The 20,121-nt window shown below is 43.4% G+C and overlaps 1 protein-coding gene and 1 long non-coding RNA gene across 2 annotated transcripts in view; one reads left to right on the top strand and one right to left on the bottom strand.

The window, feature by feature from the left end:
* Positions 1 to 249: 249 nt before the first annotated feature.
* LOC311436671 lies at positions 250 to 3,491 on the bottom strand. The gene is made up of 3 exons (XR_014693014.1): positions 2,393 to 3,491; positions 1,651 to 1,797; positions 250 to 437 (listed from the first exon to the last, which is right to left on the bottom strand). It is a non-coding gene; the product is annotated as an uncharacterized lncRNA (long non-coding RNA).
* Positions 3,492 to 4,373: 882 nt separating this feature from the next.
* The window catches only part of KDM3A (lysine demethylase 3A), a 29,354-nt gene continuing 13,606 nt past the window's right edge, over positions 4,374 to 20,121 (top strand). Inside the window, exons 1-10 of the mRNA XM_084517988.1 lie at positions 4,374 to 4,744; positions 7,302 to 7,457; positions 9,251 to 9,361; positions 10,925 to 11,027; positions 11,883 to 12,007; positions 12,321 to 12,393; positions 12,479 to 12,567; positions 14,726 to 14,877; positions 16,261 to 16,832; positions 17,955 to 18,156. Of these exons, the coding sequence (XP_084374114.1) occupies positions 4,574 to 4,744; positions 7,302 to 7,457; positions 9,251 to 9,361; positions 10,925 to 11,027; positions 11,883 to 12,007; positions 12,321 to 12,393; positions 12,479 to 12,567; positions 14,726 to 14,877; positions 16,261 to 16,832; positions 17,955 to 18,156 (1,754 nt within the window). The 5' untranslated portion in view covers positions 4,374 to 4,573. The remainder of the gene's footprint in view (positions 4,745 to 7,301; positions 7,458 to 9,250; positions 9,362 to 10,924; positions 11,028 to 11,882; positions 12,008 to 12,320; positions 12,394 to 12,478; positions 12,568 to 14,725; positions 14,878 to 16,260; positions 16,833 to 17,954; positions 18,157 to 20,121) is intronic.

Raw genomic sequence — 20,121 nt, 5'->3', positions numbered from 1 at the left:
ATCAATTTGGGTGCTAGTGAATAACAAAGCTTCTAGTCAGCTGTTATCGCTCATTCTTCAGCACTGTATTTCAAGACATGCTGAGGAAATTAAGCTGTTAAGCTTCCCCCAAATCCATGTTTCTAGTTAGCTGACCAGCACTGTAGTAGTCTGACCATGTGTACTTTCACCTTTTAGTACGTGTCTTTACACCTTCATCATTAATCATGGGAGGAGGTGAAGTACTTACATTATTTTCCTCTGCTTATCCAAGGGGGCTTGGTTGAGACCTCAGACCTTTAAATGTTGCTACTGGAGAGGTTTAAATAAAAACAGCATCCATAAGATCTTGTGCTGACCATGAAGCATTTGTCCTCACCACACGCAGACTTTTAGGCTGAACTTGGAAATGAGGGTGTTGAAAAACCATCTGCCCTCATTTATCAGGGAATATATCTCTGGAGAACAAAAAAAATAATGTTAGCTGCTGGCCCTACTCTGAATAAAATGCCCTTTTCTGTAAAATATTTGTGATTGATGGTATCTAATACTTTTAGGTAGTGGGACCCCAACTTGCAAGCACAACTATTTGAATAGCACGTCCAGATTTTATATGCAGACAAGTAGGCTTAAATTCATGAATATGGAAGTTTTTCAGCATTGGAAGTTACAAAATTGGCTATTGAGAACTTTTACCACATGTACTGTTAAACACAAGTCTCTTCACCCAAAGCCTCTTACCCATTTTTTTTCCTAGTAAGGCTGGGAACAAGAGAAACCTGCTGTTACCTACTAAATGGTGCCTGAAAGAAGGAATTTATTCAAGTGTGTTCTGCGCTTACTGTTTAAAGAGCACCTGTTTGCACAGATTACTCCTTTCTCAAATAGGAGGTAAAGGTTTACTTATTAGCATCTCAACCCAGTCGGTAGAACTGCCTGTAAAAAATATGTTAAAGACTCCGTGCAGGCTGCAGAACAGGTGGAAACGTACTGCTTTGTAATTTAATCGTCCTGCATATTTATAGCAAGAGTTTGTTTAGCAGATACTTTGAATAGCATTCTGCTCCTCAGATGTATATAAACCAGAGGGAGATACTTGCATCTGTGCCATTATCATAGTGATAGTTTGTTTGAAAGCCATTTCTGAGCATTTTGGTATTTCTATTAGCACACAGTGTGAGTGAGTCTGCATTTATAGATATTTTTTCTAGTAGATGTAAGTTTTTGTGGAGACTATTGTGAGTAGCTATAAAATAATCAGCTAAAGAAAAAAAAAGTATTTATTTTTCTGTATTATATGGTTAAAATCCTGTCTAAGTGGACTGGGAAATATATTCTCAAATTATGCAACAAATTCATAGATGTTTATAGCCACAATTTAACATCTTACATCTTCTAATTCTTGACGTAAAATTTCACTGGTTACCCCCAAGTTTATATCTCCTAGAGGAGCTAGATAATTTTAAAAAGATATTTGGTCATGAACTAAATCCTTCAAGGGATAAAGAATCCTAGGGAAGTGAAGCAAGTAGCTAATTATCTTCCCTAGTCATAATAATAATAAAATTAACTGACTTCAGTATCTAGCCACTGAGTTTTGGGTACCTCGGCTCTTTCAGGATGGAAAACTTGTTTGCACCCTGAATGCTTGATTTTTATGTATTTATTTACTTACTTGTCCAGACCCCTCTCAACTTGTACTTTGTCTGCTTTGCCATCTTCTCATCTGGTCTTTGCTGACTTTTTGACTTTATTTACATTCAGAATGTTGCTTTTTGATCAGAGGACTCTTCTCTTAGCACCCTGCCATTGGCTCATCTGTTATTTCAAAAACCTGAGTTAACTTCCAAAGTCATTCATGGACACCATCACCCCAGCTGCCATCCCGTCCTTGTTCTCTTACTCTTGGCCCTCCAGGCTGGTATCCTACCCAAACCGTGTCATTTTTCCAACAACCACTTCTGGTGTTCATGTGACTCTTTGCACGTGGGAGCTGGTTATTCACAAACCTCACATTCTTGTCTTTCAAATCCCTCCTTAAAGCTTTTCTTTATTATGGTGCCTGCAGAAAATGTTTACCCTTCAGCAACTGGTGTCCTACCAACAGTTAGATCTATTGTATCAGCTCATACCGCTTCTGTATTGCCTAACGCTTCTCTTCCTGTATATATTAATCAGCTACCCTTTGAAGCCAAGTGTTTTCCATGCATAAAAACTAAGGGCTTTAAATAAGGAGGGTATACAATGCACACTGTAGGATGCACAATACATTGTGTGCAACTGCTGGTACAACAGCAACACAAGTCATTTGGTAGTTTCAAATACAGCTGGCTTTATACAGCATCTTATCGCAAGTTCCATGTTGTAGGCCTGGTCTATATGCTAAATATTTAAATCTGAGAAGCAAACTTACCCATTCTTCCTTCTGATGGCTGTTAATGAGCATTTCTCCAGGCTGTGTGTGGTTGCTCATGCGTTAGACTCATTTTCTACTATGTTTGTTCATTATTTTTCTTGCTGAAAATGTTGCGTAACGCCAGATTTGCCTCACTGGTAGGAATCACTGAAGAAGTCTGAAAGTTATACCGCGGTATTTGGGCTGCCTGATCCTCAGTGCGAAGGACAGGAATTCCCTCGTCATGGTGAGCAAGGAATTTTTGTGCCATACGTGAGTGTTTGAATGTAGTAGTTAAGAATTCAATGGAGAGCCCTACAGCAAACCTGTGGGAAAAGATTTTAGATGTAGGGAGCTGGGGGTCGGCCTCTTCTCACACGTAACTGTGAGAAGACAGGAGGGAATGGCCTCAAATTGTGCCAGCGGAGGTTCAGGTTGGAAATGAGGAGACATTTCTGTCAGAAAGAGCAGTCAGGTGTTGGGATGGGTTGCCCAGGGAGGTGGTGGCGTCACCATCCCTGGGGGTGTTCAAGGAAAGGTTGGGCCTGGTGCTTGGGGACATGGTTTGGTGGTGACATTGGTGGTAGGGGGGTGGTTGGACACGATAGTCTTGGATGTCTTTTCCAACTTCAGTGATTCTGTGAAAACGCTTAGCACAAGTAGCGCTACGTTCTTGAGAAAATGGTGGAAGATCTGACCATGGCAGGAACATCCTACTTGTCTGCAGCAGAGCTGTTGGGCGTTCAGGGCCTGATAAAGTTTCTGGTCATGGGAGGAACCAGAATAAAACATGAGGTGAATGCCATCTACTTGGCCTGAGCTGGATGACTCAATAGCTTCTTTGCCTTGGGTACTTCATTTTTGTTCTTCTTCCTCCCACGCCATCGCGTAGGAAAGTCTTGTGGTAAAAGATGAGCGGCGCATCTTGCTAGGTTACTTCATGACACAACCAGTTTGCTCGCCATCAGTTTCTCAGTTTAACTTCTTGGTTTCACGACCTTTGCCACAGCCTTTCACATGGCATGGAGGTCCACCATGACAGGAATGGAGGATGTGAGGTGGCAGAACCCATAAACTCTTAAATATGATTACAAAAACCACCCCAAAAGCTCTCTATATCCTCAATATACCTCTAAAAGACCTAATTTCCCCCTTTGCACCTCCTCCTGCCGCCCAGGAGCCCCCTTTCCCCACCCCCCCAGCCCCAAACCACCACACAAGATGGCGGCCACGAGGCGCCCCCGCCCGCCCTTCAGCAGCATGCGCGCATGCGCAGGGGCGCCCGGCGGGCAGGTGGCGGCGCCCCGCGCCCTATGCGCATGCGCAGCAGGCGGCCCGCAGCGCCCCCGCAGGTGCACCTTGCCACTGTGCGCATGCGCACGAGCGCCCGCCAGGTGCCCCCTCCCCCCGTGCTATATCTGAGTACGCCGCGGATCGCACGTATAAGGGGCCGCAGCGCGCCCCTCGATCTTCCGCGGATCCTTCCGCCGCCTCCAAAAGAGGCGCTTGTGGGTTAAACCTCGCCTCCGCTGCCGCACCGATAGAAGCGGCGCGGAGCGAAACGGCCTCAACCGCGCCGCTTCACCCTCTCGGCCCCATCCGAACCCTCCGCGGAGGCGGTTATCCGGGGGGGACTCTTTGCGGAGGGATACCACCCTCCCCATACACACACACAAACCGAGAGAGACCATTTGGGGGCGGGGCCACCCGCGGGCGCCTCCCCCTCCGCACCAATCGCGGCGGGAGGCTCCGCGCCGGGCAGCCAATGGGCGCGGCGGGCGGCGCGGCGGGGGGCGGGGCTAAGGAGCGGCGGCTGAGGCGGCTGAGGGGGAGCGGCGCGATCGCGCCCGACGCTGTGTGGAGGCCGCGGGGGGGGCGGGGAAGGGAAGGGAGGGGAGGGGGGGGAGGCGTCGCTGAGGCGTCGCTGAGGGGAGGAAGCGGGCGAGGCGCGGCTGAGGGGCGCTCGGCGGGGAGCCCGGCCGCCTCCTGCCCCCCTTTGAGAGCTCCTGAGGGGGAAGGCAGGAACAAAGAGGCCGCGGGGGCCTCCGCTTTGACGAGGGGGGGGGGTTCCTGCCGGCTGATTGATTGATTGATTAATTAATTAATTAACGAGGTGGGGGGGGGGAGGGGGGCGTGAGGAGGGAGGCCGCTGCCTCTCCGTTGCTTCTTCGGCCTCGCCCTCCCCCTCCATGAGTTAAGATGGTGCTGAGGCTGGAGGGCAGCTGGTCGCTGCTGGTGGGCAAGCGCTTCCTCAGCCTGCTGGGCGACGACGAGGGGCCCTGGGACACGGAGCGCGTGGCCGAGTGGCCCTGGAAGGCGGGCAGGATCCGTGCCGTCTCCCACACCGACATCTCCAAGCCAGACCTCAAGGTAAGTGCCAGCTGCCCCCACAGGCCTTCGGGGAGGCCGCTCGCCTCACGGAGTCCCGCTGCGGGCTGTGAGGCACACGGGGTGTCAGACCCCACAAACACACTCTGCATTTTGGGTGGAGGTTGTTGGAAGAAGGAGAAAGCCAAACCCCGTGAGCCTCCCTGCCCAGCTGGCACGCCGGCTGAAGTGCCCCAAGGTGCTGGCACTGTTGCCGGAAATGGCCCCGAACTCACTGGAGGTGGTTGTGTTCCACCAGCGCCTTCAGAACTTTTTCTCGTGGCCGATGTGCAGGAATTACCTGCTTGTGCGTTCCCCAAGTGTGCTTGGAGACCTCACTTGTAAGCGATTTTCTCCCCTGGAGGTGCTTACGGAACCAAGATGCTCCTTTTCGGAGTGCTGGCATTTCTTTCTTCTGCTCTGAAGGAGCTGATAAGGAACAAATGGTTCTGTTGTCTGCAATCAGTGCTGCAGATGTAGCAAATCTGTGCATGGGGCTGGAGGCTCGGAGACTCTTCTTGCATGGTGGCTGCTTCTTGATGGTGATTGCTGGTGGGCTTCTTCTGTGCCCCGTCAATTATTGCAAGCTTGGTGTAATTCATTAACTGTGTGTTCTGGGGGGAAATTGGGAGGCTTTGACAGAAGCCTGTAAGCACCTCTGTAGGAACTGTAGCCAGGAAAGCTACCTGAAGTATTTTTAGGATATAAAGTATTTGCTAAGGCCAAAACTTTGGTACAGTAACACAATCTTGGTACTCCAGTTTGTTTCTGCAAGGGATTTGGGCGGGCTGTCCCATGACAAGTCTTCCCATTAAAATTGTTTCCTTATTTTTTTAACGGGGAGAGTTTCGTGACCTCTGGTTAACCGAGGAAGCACCTTTCTGAACAAGAAGGAAGCTCAGCTTTCCATTTATTTTTTGAACGTGCAAACTTTGGGGGGTGTTGTGGAGAGTCCCGAGCTGTTGGAGGCTGAGCTTCTGGTCCTGTGTGTGTACCTGGGGTGGAGCTTGCCCCATGGGGCCGTGCCCATCCCTTACTTGCTGTGTGGAGAAGGATGTTGTTGCAGAAAACTTCTTGAGGGCTTTCTCTGGGACTGAAAGGGAGAAGGAGCAGGTGCTCTGGGGGACTTCAGTGCTCCACTGAGTGCCTTGTAGTTGGTTACGGTGCTGCCAGAAGCGATTAACTTCGTGCGTTCTGTAGTAAAAGCGTAGAAGAAGTGGTGAAGCAGACAATCGAGGCATAAAGAACTTCTTGTTCCAAAATACGTGCTGCCTCCTTCCCTCTGTCTCAAGGAAGAGCAATGTCTAGGACCACCTGAGATAGTGACAGATTGAAAAAAGCATCCAGAAGAGTAGAAATCCTTAATCTTTCCCACCTTGCTTCTCACAGAACATCAGGACCGAGCTCCAGAAATGACCGATTGCCTGTGATGTTGGCAAGCCTTTTCTCAACCGTATTTTCCTGCTTGAGCAGTGTTGATACTGCAGCCAAAACAAGCCATTCTGGTTCTGGTAGTTGTGCTGTTTGCTTATCTCTTTCACTGTTTCCGTGAACTTCAGGATGCCTCAATTCGGTTCTGCACCCGTCAGGGCTGCAGTTCCTGCCTGCGATCGTGCCACTCAGCGTGCGTGCTCTTACTTGCCTCTCCCCTCGCAGGGAAGCTGATCGCAAGGGGAAGTTTCTAAGATTCGCTCAATTAAAGCTTCTCCACTTCTAGGGTAAACGAGCTAGGTGCTATATTTAGGACAGTGATATTTCCTGGGAAGGAGGAGAGATCTCTGAAGGTGTCGTTCTCTAGCGAGTTATTTAAATTCCTGTAGCCAGGCAAGGTTTTATTTGTGGTGTGTTCTTTGTTTTTTTCCCCAATCCTTTGATCATCTCAGTGTTGCTTATCAAAGAATGGCAATGCCACCTCAAAGAAGTTGGCCAAGAAAACATGTTTTTAGCACAGTGACAACTGCTTTCCTCTTGAAAAGTTTGTATACGTGCTTCAGAGATTTGTGGAGATGAATATCAATTAAAAGCAGGCAGGAAACAACCACACTATGTAATTTCATCTCCTTTACTGGCTTACTCTCGCTTGGGCTTCCAATAAAATAACTGAAGTTTTTCTTTGGGACTCTTATTCTGAAAATATTTCTGGAAAAACAAGTCATCAAACGCCCTAAATATAGTGGGCAATGCATGTGCTACTGTCCTACGCAGTCCTTTAAAGGTTGTTTTTGCTTGTTTGCTTTTTTTCCCTGACTGTAAACACTGGTGGGCCAGCGAACTCCCCTTGATCAATAGAGGGCTTTTTGAGATGGGAAGGTCATCGAGTTACATAGCAATGGGAATGTTTTGTGTGACAGTAATGATGACGAGCCAATTAACTTTAACTACACTTAGAAACCCTAAGTCAGTCTAGGATGCTTTGATGATCACTTAATTGTGTGACAGGAGGGCAATATTCTTGTTCTCATTGTGTTTCTAATTGATTTTTTAGAAGAAAATGTTGTTTATGATGTTTATCTTGTATGGGATGGAATATTAAGCTATTTCCTTTCCTTCCTTTCTGCAGATTTGCGTGGAATTTGATGATGAGTCATGGGAAAAAAGAAGATGGATAGAGGTCTACTGCCATAAGATGAAAGCATTCCTGGTGGAGCAAAAGCTGGTGCTGGCCGAAAGAAGAACTCAAGGCAGTTCTATAACGCCTATCCAGTGGCCTGCCATGGCAAGTACACGGTTGGCCTGACTCGCTTGGGCTCTGCATGGCCATCTTCTAAGCACAGGGCTTTCTGCTCGCTACTTTTATCTTAGGTTCTTTGTACTGTGCCTCAAGTACTGTTAATTCTTCAGTAATTCATGATCTGAGACAAAAATAATTTGAATGACTCTTACGTGATGGCTGTCTGCCACGGCTCACTTGCGAGCTCTAGTTTTTGTGCATATAAATACCTGAGCTACACCTCCCAAGCCAGAAATGGAAGCCTCCTGCAACTGCCATGCATGGCTGGCAGTGCAGATCAGCTGGTGGAGGTGAACGGAGGATTTTTCTCTGCTAATGTATGCAGCCTGTGTAGTTTTACTTGGCTGCTTTGGGTATTGCTACTCCTAAGCTAGCTGTGCATGTTAGCTGAGGTTTGTTTTAAGCAAAGCTGATCTGAACAGATACTCGCTAGATATAGAGCTAAACAGGGTGGGAGAAGAAGTGGAAAGAGGAGTCCTTAACTTTATTTCCTTCCCCTTGCAGTAATATCAATATATCTACTACTAGATTTTGCTGATATGTTCTGAAATTCTGCTTATTTCAACTTAGCTGTTGGTTCTTTACGTGCATCTGAACAGTTCACATCTCCATTTTATCCACAAGGTTTCTTTCCGTGGTGTGTTTAAAGGCTCAGTTCATGCAGTGTACGTGTTAGGTAGCTCATTGTAGGAGTGAGGTGGGGTAAAGTAAAGCACAATGTTGGAACTTACCTTGGCAAAGATGTTTTCCCCCTTTCCTACCACTCAAGGGAGTAAAGAAAGGTCACAAAAGGCATGTGGGGATTTAAATAAATAAATTTTGATTACTGCAATTGATTTGAGTGTACAGGAGAGTATGTTTCTGACAAATAGAATGGCTTTGCAAAACTTGTAATGCCCAGTAGCTCCTGGAATGCTTGCTTTTGCTCTTACAGTGATACTGCCCCTTTCCTAGTGCTGTTGTAACTGAATTTAAAGCAGCAAAGGGGAAGAAAATCTTTCTTTGCGTGACCAGTCCTTCAGAAACCCCCACACATACTCTATCAGAACAATTTTTTCCTCCTCTTCTCTTTTAAATGGGGCATAAATGGACCTTTTGCATAAGGGGGAGTTATTCTTGCTGCTTGTGATTTTCCAGGCACCAAATGTGTACCCACTCAGGGCTGTTAGCTGAAGGGCTAGACAAAATTTCATGTTGTACATATTAAGAAGAGTTCAGAAGCTTCTTAAAGTCTTTGTTTCGTGGCTGCTCTTAAAGCCTTTGGTTTACCTGAAGACAAGATCGTTGGACTGGAGTGGTATAACTCTGAGGCTAAGTCATCATTCATGCCTAAACTAAGGCTTCGGTATGTTATCAGTGCTGTGTGAGCTTTAAGAACTCATCTGCAAGCCCTGCAGCAGCTCTTCAGTGCTTTGGTAGATATTCTTCTGCTCTACCATGAGGAGAGGTCTTCATGAACATGTCCCCAGTTGGAACTCCTCATGCTAGTAAATTATTCATGTTAGGATGAGTGGTTAATGGTTGTTAATGACAGCCACCTAACGTCAATTCGTTACTCTTTCTAATAAATGAAATGAATTTCAAATATAATCCAGTGACTTCTTTATTAGGCTTGTATGAGAAAGTTTATTATACACTTACTTTATTTCAAGAGTTACATGTAGATGGGAGACCTTAACAGGGAAACAGATGCAAAACTAAAATTATTGTAATTAAATGAACACAAGACATGATGAGGTCTTACTCTGCTCCTAAGAAAATGCTTATCACTTTTCTAGACATACAAATCCTTAGTGGACAAAGCTGGTTTGGGATCAATGGTGTCGGTGCGCTATCTGGGCGAAGAGAGATGTGTTTTTCTTTCTAAAGACCTTTTGACACCCATCCAGGTAACTTTGTATGGCATCATAAACGTGACATGTAAACCTTCTTATCTCGCTGTTTAAGATATCTGAAGTTAATGTGTTCTAAATGCAAGGCTTTAAACGGGTAAAAACTTGGAGTAGGTGTGTACTGCCACAACTCATAAATGTCAATTCTGGGTGTGGTGTGTGTCCAGGTCGTATAGCACAGCTGGATGAGGGAGTGTAGCAGGAGAGAGATTCAGCTCAGGTGGCAGCAGTTGCATTGTGTTGATGGCAGGGGAAAATCTGGAACGTTTCCCTTTTGTGACCGTGGCTGTGAAAGGAATTGCAGAGATGTCTGGAATAAATCTTGCTGCTCAATGGAAACACATGACTTCTAATCTGAAACAATTGTGGAAGTGGGCAGGATGTAAACGAGGTGGTTGAATTATAATGCCTTTGTTGAGCACCAGGAGGAAAATTTGTTAGTGAAAATTAGGCAGAGGCAGGCTGAAACAATTGCCCTGCGTGGCTGACTGGTCAGGCGTTACAAGGAATAGGATCTGCTGCTGGGAAAGGATTTAACCTTTCTAGAAAAGACCCTTGAAACCCTGAATGAAATTAGTAGAAAGTAGAAATTAGTCCCACGGAGAGCCCACTGGTAGTGCCACCATTAATGTTCTACTACTTTAACTTGTCACCAGTCAGCAAGTAGACCACTTATTCTGAGGAACTAACAAAAAAACAGTCTTAAAACTAAATGCAAGTTGCAGATTGTCAGCTTGCCTGCGTTGGCTCAAAAAGCAAGTAAAGATTTCTTTATATGGAAGCCTCATCTCAATATTGCAATGGAGAAAGCTAATTTTCTGGCATCTTGAATAACAGTTCTCTCACTGCTGGCTCTTGAGCCTTCTGCTTCTTACAAATACCAGAGCAGTGCTTTGGATATTAAAAAAAAAAAAAAGTCATTTTTTTTCTTATTGGTACTCTGAGCCATTGTTAAAAACTTGCTCTCAACTTCCGATTTAGGAATGCTGAATGTTGTTGAGGAGCTTATTTTAGTTAAAAATAGAAGAGGGGATGTAAATACATGGTGCTGAATAATTATGAACAATTTAGATGCCTCTGTTTTCATTCATATGAATGTTTTATAATGTATAATGGTGTCTTGACATGGCACTGGATCCAGGCACTATTGTTATAAAATAAATAGAAACAAAACTCAAACTATCTGCATTTACAGCTCTTTGGGACTATTATAAAATGTGTATCCACTAGTTCTAAGAACCTGATCCTAAATTAGTTCAGTTAAACTTAGTTCTCATTAGTGATGTAGTAAAAGTCAGATTTTGTTCTTTAGAACAATATTAAAGTAGATCTGGAGAGCTCCCTCCAGGCTGGCTTGTTGGTCGTTGTCCCATGTTAGTGGTAAGGAAGTGATGTCTGGGTTAATAAATATGATATCCTGGGAACTGAAGGAACACAGAATAATGAGAAACTTGTTGGGCATGTATGAATTGCTGCTATCTTGTTTCTAAATACTCATGCCTCTTTGTTAATCAGAAGCTTTATCCTTAATGCCAACTTCTATATTTTGCTTCTAAATAGGATGTGGACAGTTCCAGGCTTCATCTTAAGGACGATCAAAATGTTAATGAGGAAATTCAGGCTTTGGTGAAGAAACACTTAGATGAAACACGCTTGGTACAAGGTATAAGCATGCTCTGTAGCAGAAAATTTCATCAATAAATACCGAAATCAAAAGGGAAATCTTTGCGCTGATGGTGGAAATTATTATAATCCATTCTAGGAATTAAAGCTTTTTTATAGAAGAAAATACACTGATTCTGCTTTTGCAGCAATGACTGAATTCCCCACGATTCCTCACATTTTCCAATGTTAAGTCCTTCTCTTGTAAGAGCGAGTGCACAATTTAGGCGTGTGTAGGTGTCCTGACTCCTGTGAAAGAGATATCAAATGTATAGCAATTCTCACTGAAATTACTGGGAGTTACTCGCTGTCTTCAAGTAGTGTTTTTTTAAACTTCCAAAGCTTTACACAAAGGCTGCTACTTAGTAAAATTGAAATTGTTATCTTTAGATTTGCTGGCCTCAGATTCTTGCTTACGGGTAGATACAAGCGTCTTTGTTAGTCATGTTTGCTTATGCAAGAAACATCTTGCTTTTGTGGAAAGGAAAATATTACGGCTTAGAGTTGTCATCCCCAATACTGGAAAGGGGAAAATTCCCCATCTAATCGGAGAATCTCTGCTTCCTTGTCCATTGATCTGTCTTACTGTCTGAAATTTGGAGGTCAGCCTGGCTCCTGCTGCATGTCTGAACATCCAGGAAGCTTAATTGAACTATTTGAGAGAAGCAGATAGCTGGAACGTAGATTATCATGCTCTTATTTTCCTCCCTCAGCTATGTGGAAGTTGTCTCAAGGTTCTCTGTCTTACTTACTCATCTTGCATCCAGTACTGTTGGCAAATTCACATTGATACCTGGATAACGTGATGGTCTTCATGCACCCTTTTTCTGAAGCATTTTTTCTTTCATTTTTTAAGGTGGAAAAAATATCATCGGTTCAAAAATTAGAATTTATAGCCTGGATCCGTCTACCCAGTGGTTCACAGCAGTCGTTGTGAATGGTAATCCAGCTACACGGACTCTAGAAGTCAACTGTCAGGAGGTAAGAACCAGCTGGGGTGGGCTTACAAACGGAGATGGGGGAACAGCTGGGGTCTTCTATTTGTATCCTCACCAGCACCATTTATAATTCTGTCCTTTACATTTTAAGCTAGGAGGAAGTAGGGATCAGTGTGGTGCAGTGCAATCTGTTACCCCAAAGTGTTTCTGTATTCGTGCTGCTGGTAGAACTGTCAAATAACAAATGTCAAGTATCTAAGCATAGTCTATACCACAACACCTAAGATAAATACATTCACACTGTAACTTCCACCTCTAACTGACTCCTGTGTTGTTTTTCTTCATTCCTTTCCAAGATTCCAGCTTTAAAAACTCTCGATCCAGAGTTAATTCATGTTGAAATCATATATGACAATAATGGAAAATGTGGTAAGAGCTGTTATTGTTTGTACTTCAGATACCAAGTTGGAAAGTTGTGCTAAAATGGACTAATCTGGATCACTTTCCATTCCAGATAAATCTAAAAAAATTGGGGGCGTGAAAAGGAAATCCACAGAGAATAGTGGAAGCGTTGATGCTAAACACACAAAATCTTCTCCCGAGGTAATGTCTTACCGCATTATGTGTGTCTGTGTTATGTAACTTAGTCATGTCACTTCTCAGAATGGCCTTAAATAAGGATTAGGTATGAAAGTGGAATAATGAACCTAATCCCTGGGAGGATACGTTGTTCACTGAAACTTGTCTAGGCATGGGTAGAAACATCTCGCCTTGCAGTAATCAGAGAAAAAGTTACTAAACCTTGAAGGTCAGGTTTTCATTTTCTGAATTGTTTTCTGCCCCCTCCTTGTGCTCAGGCATCAGCCTGCCTAGTCATGTATTCTGTAGTGCAATTAAGCACATGGCACTTCTCAGGTGCGTAGCCTTTGCTTTTTGCCTTCATTCTCTAACTATTTAGTTTTGTACTTAAGCCCCAAAACTCTAGCGACACTTGCATGCTTTGAGGATCCAAGCTACACAGATGAAGGTCTGGAAGAATGTTGTGTCAGTACAAAAAGGGAACATGGGTACCTGCATGCCAATATTTATTTCTTTTCTGAGTGACTTGGGAGGTGTCTGTCCTAAGAAAGCTCCCTGAAAGGCCAGGAGAAGATCTGGGTAACTTTATATAGAAATGTAAACGTCAAATACTGGCTTGACTAAAGAGCAGTACTTCAGACTTACCCTATACTTTTGCCCAGGTGCTTCAAAAATCACATTTTAGGTGGGGCTAGCCTTGTGGAAGCTCTTCGGTGGTGGTAGTAGGGGATATTTTTTGTGTGTTTTTGTTTTGGTTTGGTTATTTGATTTTGATTATTGGTTTCTGTGCTGAGTCAGCATGTAGATCTAGTTACTGTCTGGATATCATTATTAGAAATCTTTAACAGCTTCACAAGGATGCAGCAGGGAGGTAGCAAGTACAAGATAAGATTCCTCAGTGACAAGAGTGATCCGTCTTGTATTTGTATTTTGAGGAAGAGTGTTTGTGCCACAAATCAGCATGAAGTAGCTCGCGCACCGCAATCATCCTCTGCTCGTGTTGTTGCTATAGCTCATGCTTGAGTACCTTTAGTGTCTTTCAGGCACTCAATTTGCCATTCTTGAGCTTTCTGCACATTCAGCCATTGAGCCACTCGCTCAATGCATACAAAGCCAGTCTTTATTTCATATTCCAAATGTACTACAGCAGAGTTACCACCATCTGAATTCATGGCTTGTTTTTCCTTAAAGCGGTGCTGCTGTTTATTTAGTTCTGGTTTTCTGGTCTGCCTTCCTTCTAAGGACTGGATCTTTTATCACTTTTTTACTCTTTGGGAAATGTCTCGTAAGCATTTTGAGAAAATAGTTGAGTGTAGTTGGATAAGGAAAATAAGCTCTATTTCTTTGATTTTGGAGTGAATGTGTTGGATTGGTAAGCTGAAGCTATAACTTGTTTTTTAAACTCACTGTGTGATAGCACTCTGACTTGTAATGTGGAGTTAATAAACCCCAAGGTTTTTCTGAGAGCTTGCCTTGATGTCTGACAGCTGTGTTGTACAAAGCAGAAAGGAAATATTTTAGAGTTGATGTTAATGAGCCTGGTGTAACTTGCAGCAGTAAGTTGAGCATGTGGGAGTGGGCTATGGGTTTTGAGAGCTGAGGAGGGAGTCTCATGGAAAACAACTGTTTCTAAGGAATTAATTCGATAGGCCTGTTGTATTTCTAAAAGAACTGTAGCTTTATAAAGCTGGATACTTAATCAGCACAAGATTTCTTCGCTTGCCACTGTAGAATCCTGGTGCAAAGACTTTCTCCCTGCAGGGAAGTTCACGTATAGATTTTTGGTAAACTCTAACTTCACAGTTCTAATTTTCCCTGGGATTTCCAGAAGAGCTCTGAAAGCTGTTTCTGATTACTGTAACCAACTTTGAAAGATCTTTGCACTGGTGGTAACAAGGAAGAGCAGAGCTTTCTATCTTCCTTTCCACCTTAATGTTACACGCACCACCTGAAGTCTATGGTGGTAACTGGGAGGAGGGGGGAACAAATTAACAGGAACAGTGTTTCTTGGAAGCTGTAATGTTTAAAAGGGCTTCACATCTTTTGAACCGAGTGAGGAATGGTCTTCAAGCTTTTAAACAATCACTAATATATTTTTATTTTTAAGCTTAACCTTGTAAAGCAGTATTTGTTTTGGTGGTGGTGTTTTAAGTATTTAGAACTGTTAAAATCTTTCTTGCAGGTTTCTCAGAGTCAGGGACATGTGCGGTCAGTACCAACGGTGTTTGGTGAAGCATTGCTAGGATGTACTCCTGCTAATAAAGACCAAAGGCATCAAGGCTTGCCCCTGCCAGCTAACTCTCCTCCCAACCTTGGTGCAGAAACTCCTCAGGGGTAAGGAATCGGTTTGTGGTTGCATGGACTATTCTCCTCCAAAAATAATTCAAGTTCTTAGAGTAAACTCAGAAGTAATTTTTACGGAACTGTAGTAACTCAAGTCTTCTGTAACATTGGCATAGGAAAGTGATAGATTTAATTGCACTGGGTATGTAATTTTCTTGCTTTTGCTGTGTGTGTGTTGGGGGGGGTGTCTTTAAATCGAAGTAGTCGCCCTTCAGTGTTGCAAGCTGGTGTTCCTGTGTCATTGTGCCCGTCCACAGTTGAATGAAGTACAGGAGGACTTCCCATGGTGTCCACTGCTTGTCAGACGTGTCCCCCACCTGCCTTCCTGAGAAAAACTAAACAGGACACCTTCAGGCACATTTCTTGTAGGCTGTTTGCTTACAGATTAAGTACAGGTCCTCAATTACATTTCTGTTCAACAGGTATTTGTGTTGGCTCTAAACTTATTTGTTATCTGTCGGAGCCCAGAAAATATCCAGTGGAGCTTAAAACCTTTCAGTACTGAGGTTACCACTCCAAACTTTCCTTGTACAAATTTGAGCTGATGCTGTGTTTCTGTGATAAAAGTAACTCTTAAGAGGCATGGTCAAGGCATTTTTCAATCAGATCAATCTCTCAAAAATACAAACTTCTACAGCAGCTGTGACGGGAGGAAAGGCAGTTGGGGTCTGAAATGAAAGCTGTGCTTTATTCAGCTTTCTGACTAGAGCAAGTGTGGGAACCGTACTGTAGCATGTAACTGTTTTTTCCTGAGTGCAAACCACAGCTCCTTTCCAAAAGCAGAATTCGAAGGTTACAGTGTGGTGCCTTTACCCCCGGTTCTGTCACAAAGATTTATATACTTAGTACAAACAGTGTGATAGCTGATACACAGAATTTGTTTCCTTTACAAGAAGTGGCATTGGCTTGCAGAAAACGTGACTTTTCATCTGATCTTATTGTGGGGGAGTAGTTTTACTGTCTCAACATTGGCTTGTTGTGTCAGCCAGAAGCACAGTCCCTGCTGAAGTTTCTGGAGTATTGGAGCCTTCTAATTTAAACATGCATGTGAAATGTGTTTGGTTATACAGTTACGTGGAGAAATGCAAAAGTAACTTTAGTTGTGAGAAGGTAGTGGAGTAGCTGCAGTAGCTAAATGTGCACATCTGTGCTTGTACAGTTCTATCGCTTTGTTTCAGCTCTTAAAAAATAATAATAAACAAAAATCAAATGCAGATCTATTGTACATCACACAATTTTACGTCTTCGAATGTCAGAATTAAAAGTATCTGGTTAAATTTCTTTCTTCAAGATCTAAACATGACTGGGTTTGAAGAGCTGATGCTGTGGTTTGTTTGATACCTACTTCTCTAAGTATTTTGTGTTATGTTTCAGCACATGTAGACGGAGCTTACCAGAAACTCATCCTTCTTGTCTTAATGCTGGAGTTAAACCATTGAAGGACGAATTGATGGCCTTCCCCAAAGTGACGTATATATCTAAAGAACAAACGCAAAATCCTAATGATCAAAATGGTAAATATACCTCTTTGACAACCTCAAGATCTTCGTCTGTGACTGATTCAGCTAACGGAAAGGAAACCAGCTTGAAAAATACAAACGAACCTCTAATGAAGCCCACCACAAACTTTCCAAAAGAATGCGTTTCTGCAAAACAGATGCAACACCTTAACTCTCCCGTAGCAATACCAAGAGTCAACAGCACTGCTGAACTGCAGAGGACTTTAGACTGTCGGCCCTCAACCTCCGATGCTCATCTTCTCTCTCTTCCTGAGTCTGGAGTTAAATCACAAAACAGCTGTAACAGCCAGAACAGCCAAAAAGGAAACAAGATTGACGAACACGCAGACATGGAATTCTTTATTAGGAGAAATTCAAATGAGGCTCTTTTTGAGAGAAGCGAAAATGAAAACTTCTGGACTGGAAGTGCCAAGATCCAGGATAATGGCAAGTATTTTTTAAAACTTGCTGTCATTTGAAAGTCCTTGTGGTTTCTGTGTGATGTCATACAAGTGTATCCTTTGTAACGTACACAAAAACAGTAATTTAGACTGTGCGAGCAAGTGATCTGGAATTTGAGTCATTTATGGGCTCTTTCACAAGGTCAATGCAATAAAACAGGAAAATATTCTTTCCCGCAAAAGGAAAAAAGGACTAATAATTCCTAGAAACAAAGTTTTTTACAAAATATCTCCAAGAACAGAATGGCAAAACAGGTTACAGGAACACAGTTCTGTTTGGGATGCAGAAGCTGATGGTGTAATGAGGCTGCTTTTTTTAGCTGTGGCCCTGAATTTTGTAATTGTAATGAGAAGTGGATGTTCTCAAAGCTTTGTTCAAAAGGGACTTTCCTTTGATGACTTGTCAAGAAGAAAAATAATAAAAAAAAAAAAAAGGCCACTGTGTTATTTGTGGCCTGGTTCCACTTGCTGTGCTCCAAGTTTTCCATGTGTGGCAGGATGGGAATTGCTGTAGCTGTCACCAGGAGCCCAGCTCCTTAAATGTGTCTGTGCCGTGTGTTGGTGCAGCTGATTGTCCTGCTTCTGGGAATCTCCCTGCACACCCACCTCCTTCTTTCTAATCTCAAGCTGCTTGGTCTTGTGTGACCACGTGCTGTTCCTTAACTAAGGAGGGCAAACAGCCAGCCAAACAGTCACTGCTGGGTCTCACCTGCAGTGTGGGAGGCAGAGAGACGTTTGGCATCTCCTATGGTGAGCTGCTGAAATCCACTGCACCTTGAGGGCTGTGAAATGGATGGGTACTTCTGCCCTCAGTACTTTTGAAGTCTCCTCCATGCTCAGATACTCCAGCCCTGATAGTGGAAGAAGTGCTTTTGTTGGAAGCAGCCACTCTTTCGAGATAGTTTTCTGTGAGGGGTGAATGGATCTGTTAAGGTTGGGTTCCCAGGCTGTGTAACTGGACTATGTGGGTCTACACGTTATTTTGTTTCAGTGTAATGTGACATGTACAGGAAAGGTTGACACAGGTCTGTTTCATGACAAGACCTTTGCTTGCACCTTTATATGATGAGCTAATTAGTTGTGTAACTCTCACTGCTCTTCCCCACAGTCATGGTCCGCAAGTCAATTTTAGCAGATGCTGCTAAAGTGAAGAAGCTGCAGCAGAGCGGAGAGGCATTTGTACAGGATGGCTCCTGCAATAACATCGCACCTCACCTGCATAAATGCAGGGAGTGCCGCCTGGACAGTTACCGAAAGAACAAAGATCAGAGAGAGTCCACTGTCTTCTGTCGATTCTTTCACTTCAGAAGGTAAGAGAAATATTAATTGCGTAGATCTTGGTGGTAGTTAAACATGAAGAACAAGTCACTTGTTGGAGTTGGCCATCTGTCTTGTTATTTCTTCTCTCCAAGGCTGGCTGTTGAGTGCTCACTGTTAGCTATAACGTGGATCTTCTTTTCCTGGGCCAGGTGAAGAACAGCTTTGTGGTTGACTTGTTCCCATTCAGGGCTCTGATTTAAAACTGCTGGCTGTCAGCGTGTAGCTGTTAAGCTATAAGGCCAGGATACCTAAGCAAGGAGGGGTTGCGTGTGTTTTTCTAGCACTTAGAAATCTTCTAACAACTTAATTTGAATAGAAAATATTTTGGCAGGAGTTTGAGCTGTTTGTTTTGCTATTCTGGGCTGAATGCCAGGGGGATAACTGGAGTTTAGTTTGAGTGCTTCAGCTTGGTTGTACTGGAGGTGCTATCGAGAGGTTAGACTCCATGCTTGTCCCTCAGGGTTCAGCAGTGGGACACGTGAAATGTTAGACACATTTACAGCTGGGGAAGAGTTCCAGTAAGTGACCGTGGCCTTTCAGCCCAGAACAATAGAGTGATGGGCAAAGCCCTGGTTTCATCTTGTGTTTTGCTCCATTTTTTTTTTTTCCACTTCATGCTTGGGAGTTTGTTTCTCTAGGCTTGCTATAAAAACACTTAATCAGCATGCTTACTGGGTTTTGAGGAGAGCAGGTGGGGAAGGGGGGCAAGGCAACTTTGAGGAAAACCCAGTGAGCGCTGAGTGCTGTTTGCTTTCTCCAAACCTGATCTGCAGCTTCAGATCTTCCCCTCTGTGCCTGATTCTTATTTTTATTTGAGCTGAACAGTCAAGGCCTTTGGTTGTTTTCTGTCTTCAGTTCTTAAGCCACCATAAGGAACCCTTTCAAAAAGGGCTTTAAACTGTTATTTGAAGCACATCTGTAAGCCCAGGGTGGATGTTGTCAAACTGTTGTGTTTGGCTGTTTTTAACATGTCCTTTCCTTTGTTTTCAAGCTGTATAAATTTTTTCCATGAACTGTTTGATCTCAAGTCCAGATGTTGCGTGCCTCTACTTATTTTCCCCCCAGCCATCTAAATTTTGAGATATGGACTGTGTTATGTAGGGGAAAAGTAACACTTCTTATATAAGAGAAGAAAAACAAATACCACCTCCCACAAGGGAGACAGAAAGCTTACCAATCCTTAGCTCTACTTCTGATTTTCAGAGGAACAGGTTTCTTTGGGGGGGTCTCTAGGTAGAAGAAAGAAGTTCTATGCCTGAAGAGCTTTTGAAGAGAGAAAACTTGAAAGCAGAAAAATTACAGATGTTTTATTGACAAGAAAATATTCTTTTCCATTGTTTGTTTCTTGAGGTTTCTTTCTCTCTTCTTCAACACCCAAAAAAAAAAGCAGGACATGTAGCTGAAAGCTTAAACACAAAGATGCGTTACTAATCTGTGATTTATCCTCCAGTACAGATTTACTGTAGTAAGTCTTGAGATAATTGTGGCATTCGTTGAAATGCTCAAATGTGTGTAACAACACACCATGCTAATTCATCTTCGCAGAGTAAAAAAAAAATTGAGACTTGACTGCAGCTGAATCCTTCAGTTCACAAGTCAAAGTGAATAGAACAATCCGTGTTTATTGAACATGAAATCTGCGAAGTCTGAAAACTGCTGTTCTCTGTAATATCAGCCACCAGCATGTTTCCAGGCCACTCACAGTGATGCAGTGAGCAGGTGTTGTCATCACAAGTCAGATTCCCTCAATAGCACTTAATAAAAAGATTCCTGAAAACATAAGCATAACTCTAGATCGCTTTTTTACTTAATAACCTCCTAACAAGTCCAGATCTCACTCTTTCTGCCTGTCAGAATCACTCGAGAATATATCTTCAAACTTTGCTGTAGAAAACGGATGGGTTCTTTGAAACTTTTTGGCAGCTACTTCAAAACCAATGGCTACTTAAATATAA

Source organism: Aythya ferina, assembly GCF_964211825.1.
Source record: "Aythya ferina genome assembly, chromosome: 4".
Classification (NCBI taxonomy): domain Eukaryota; kingdom Metazoa; phylum Chordata; class Aves; order Anseriformes; family Anatidae; genus Aythya; species Aythya ferina.
The sequence above is the reverse complement of the archived record's forward strand: the minus strand, read 5'-3'. Positions and strand labels throughout refer to the sequence as shown.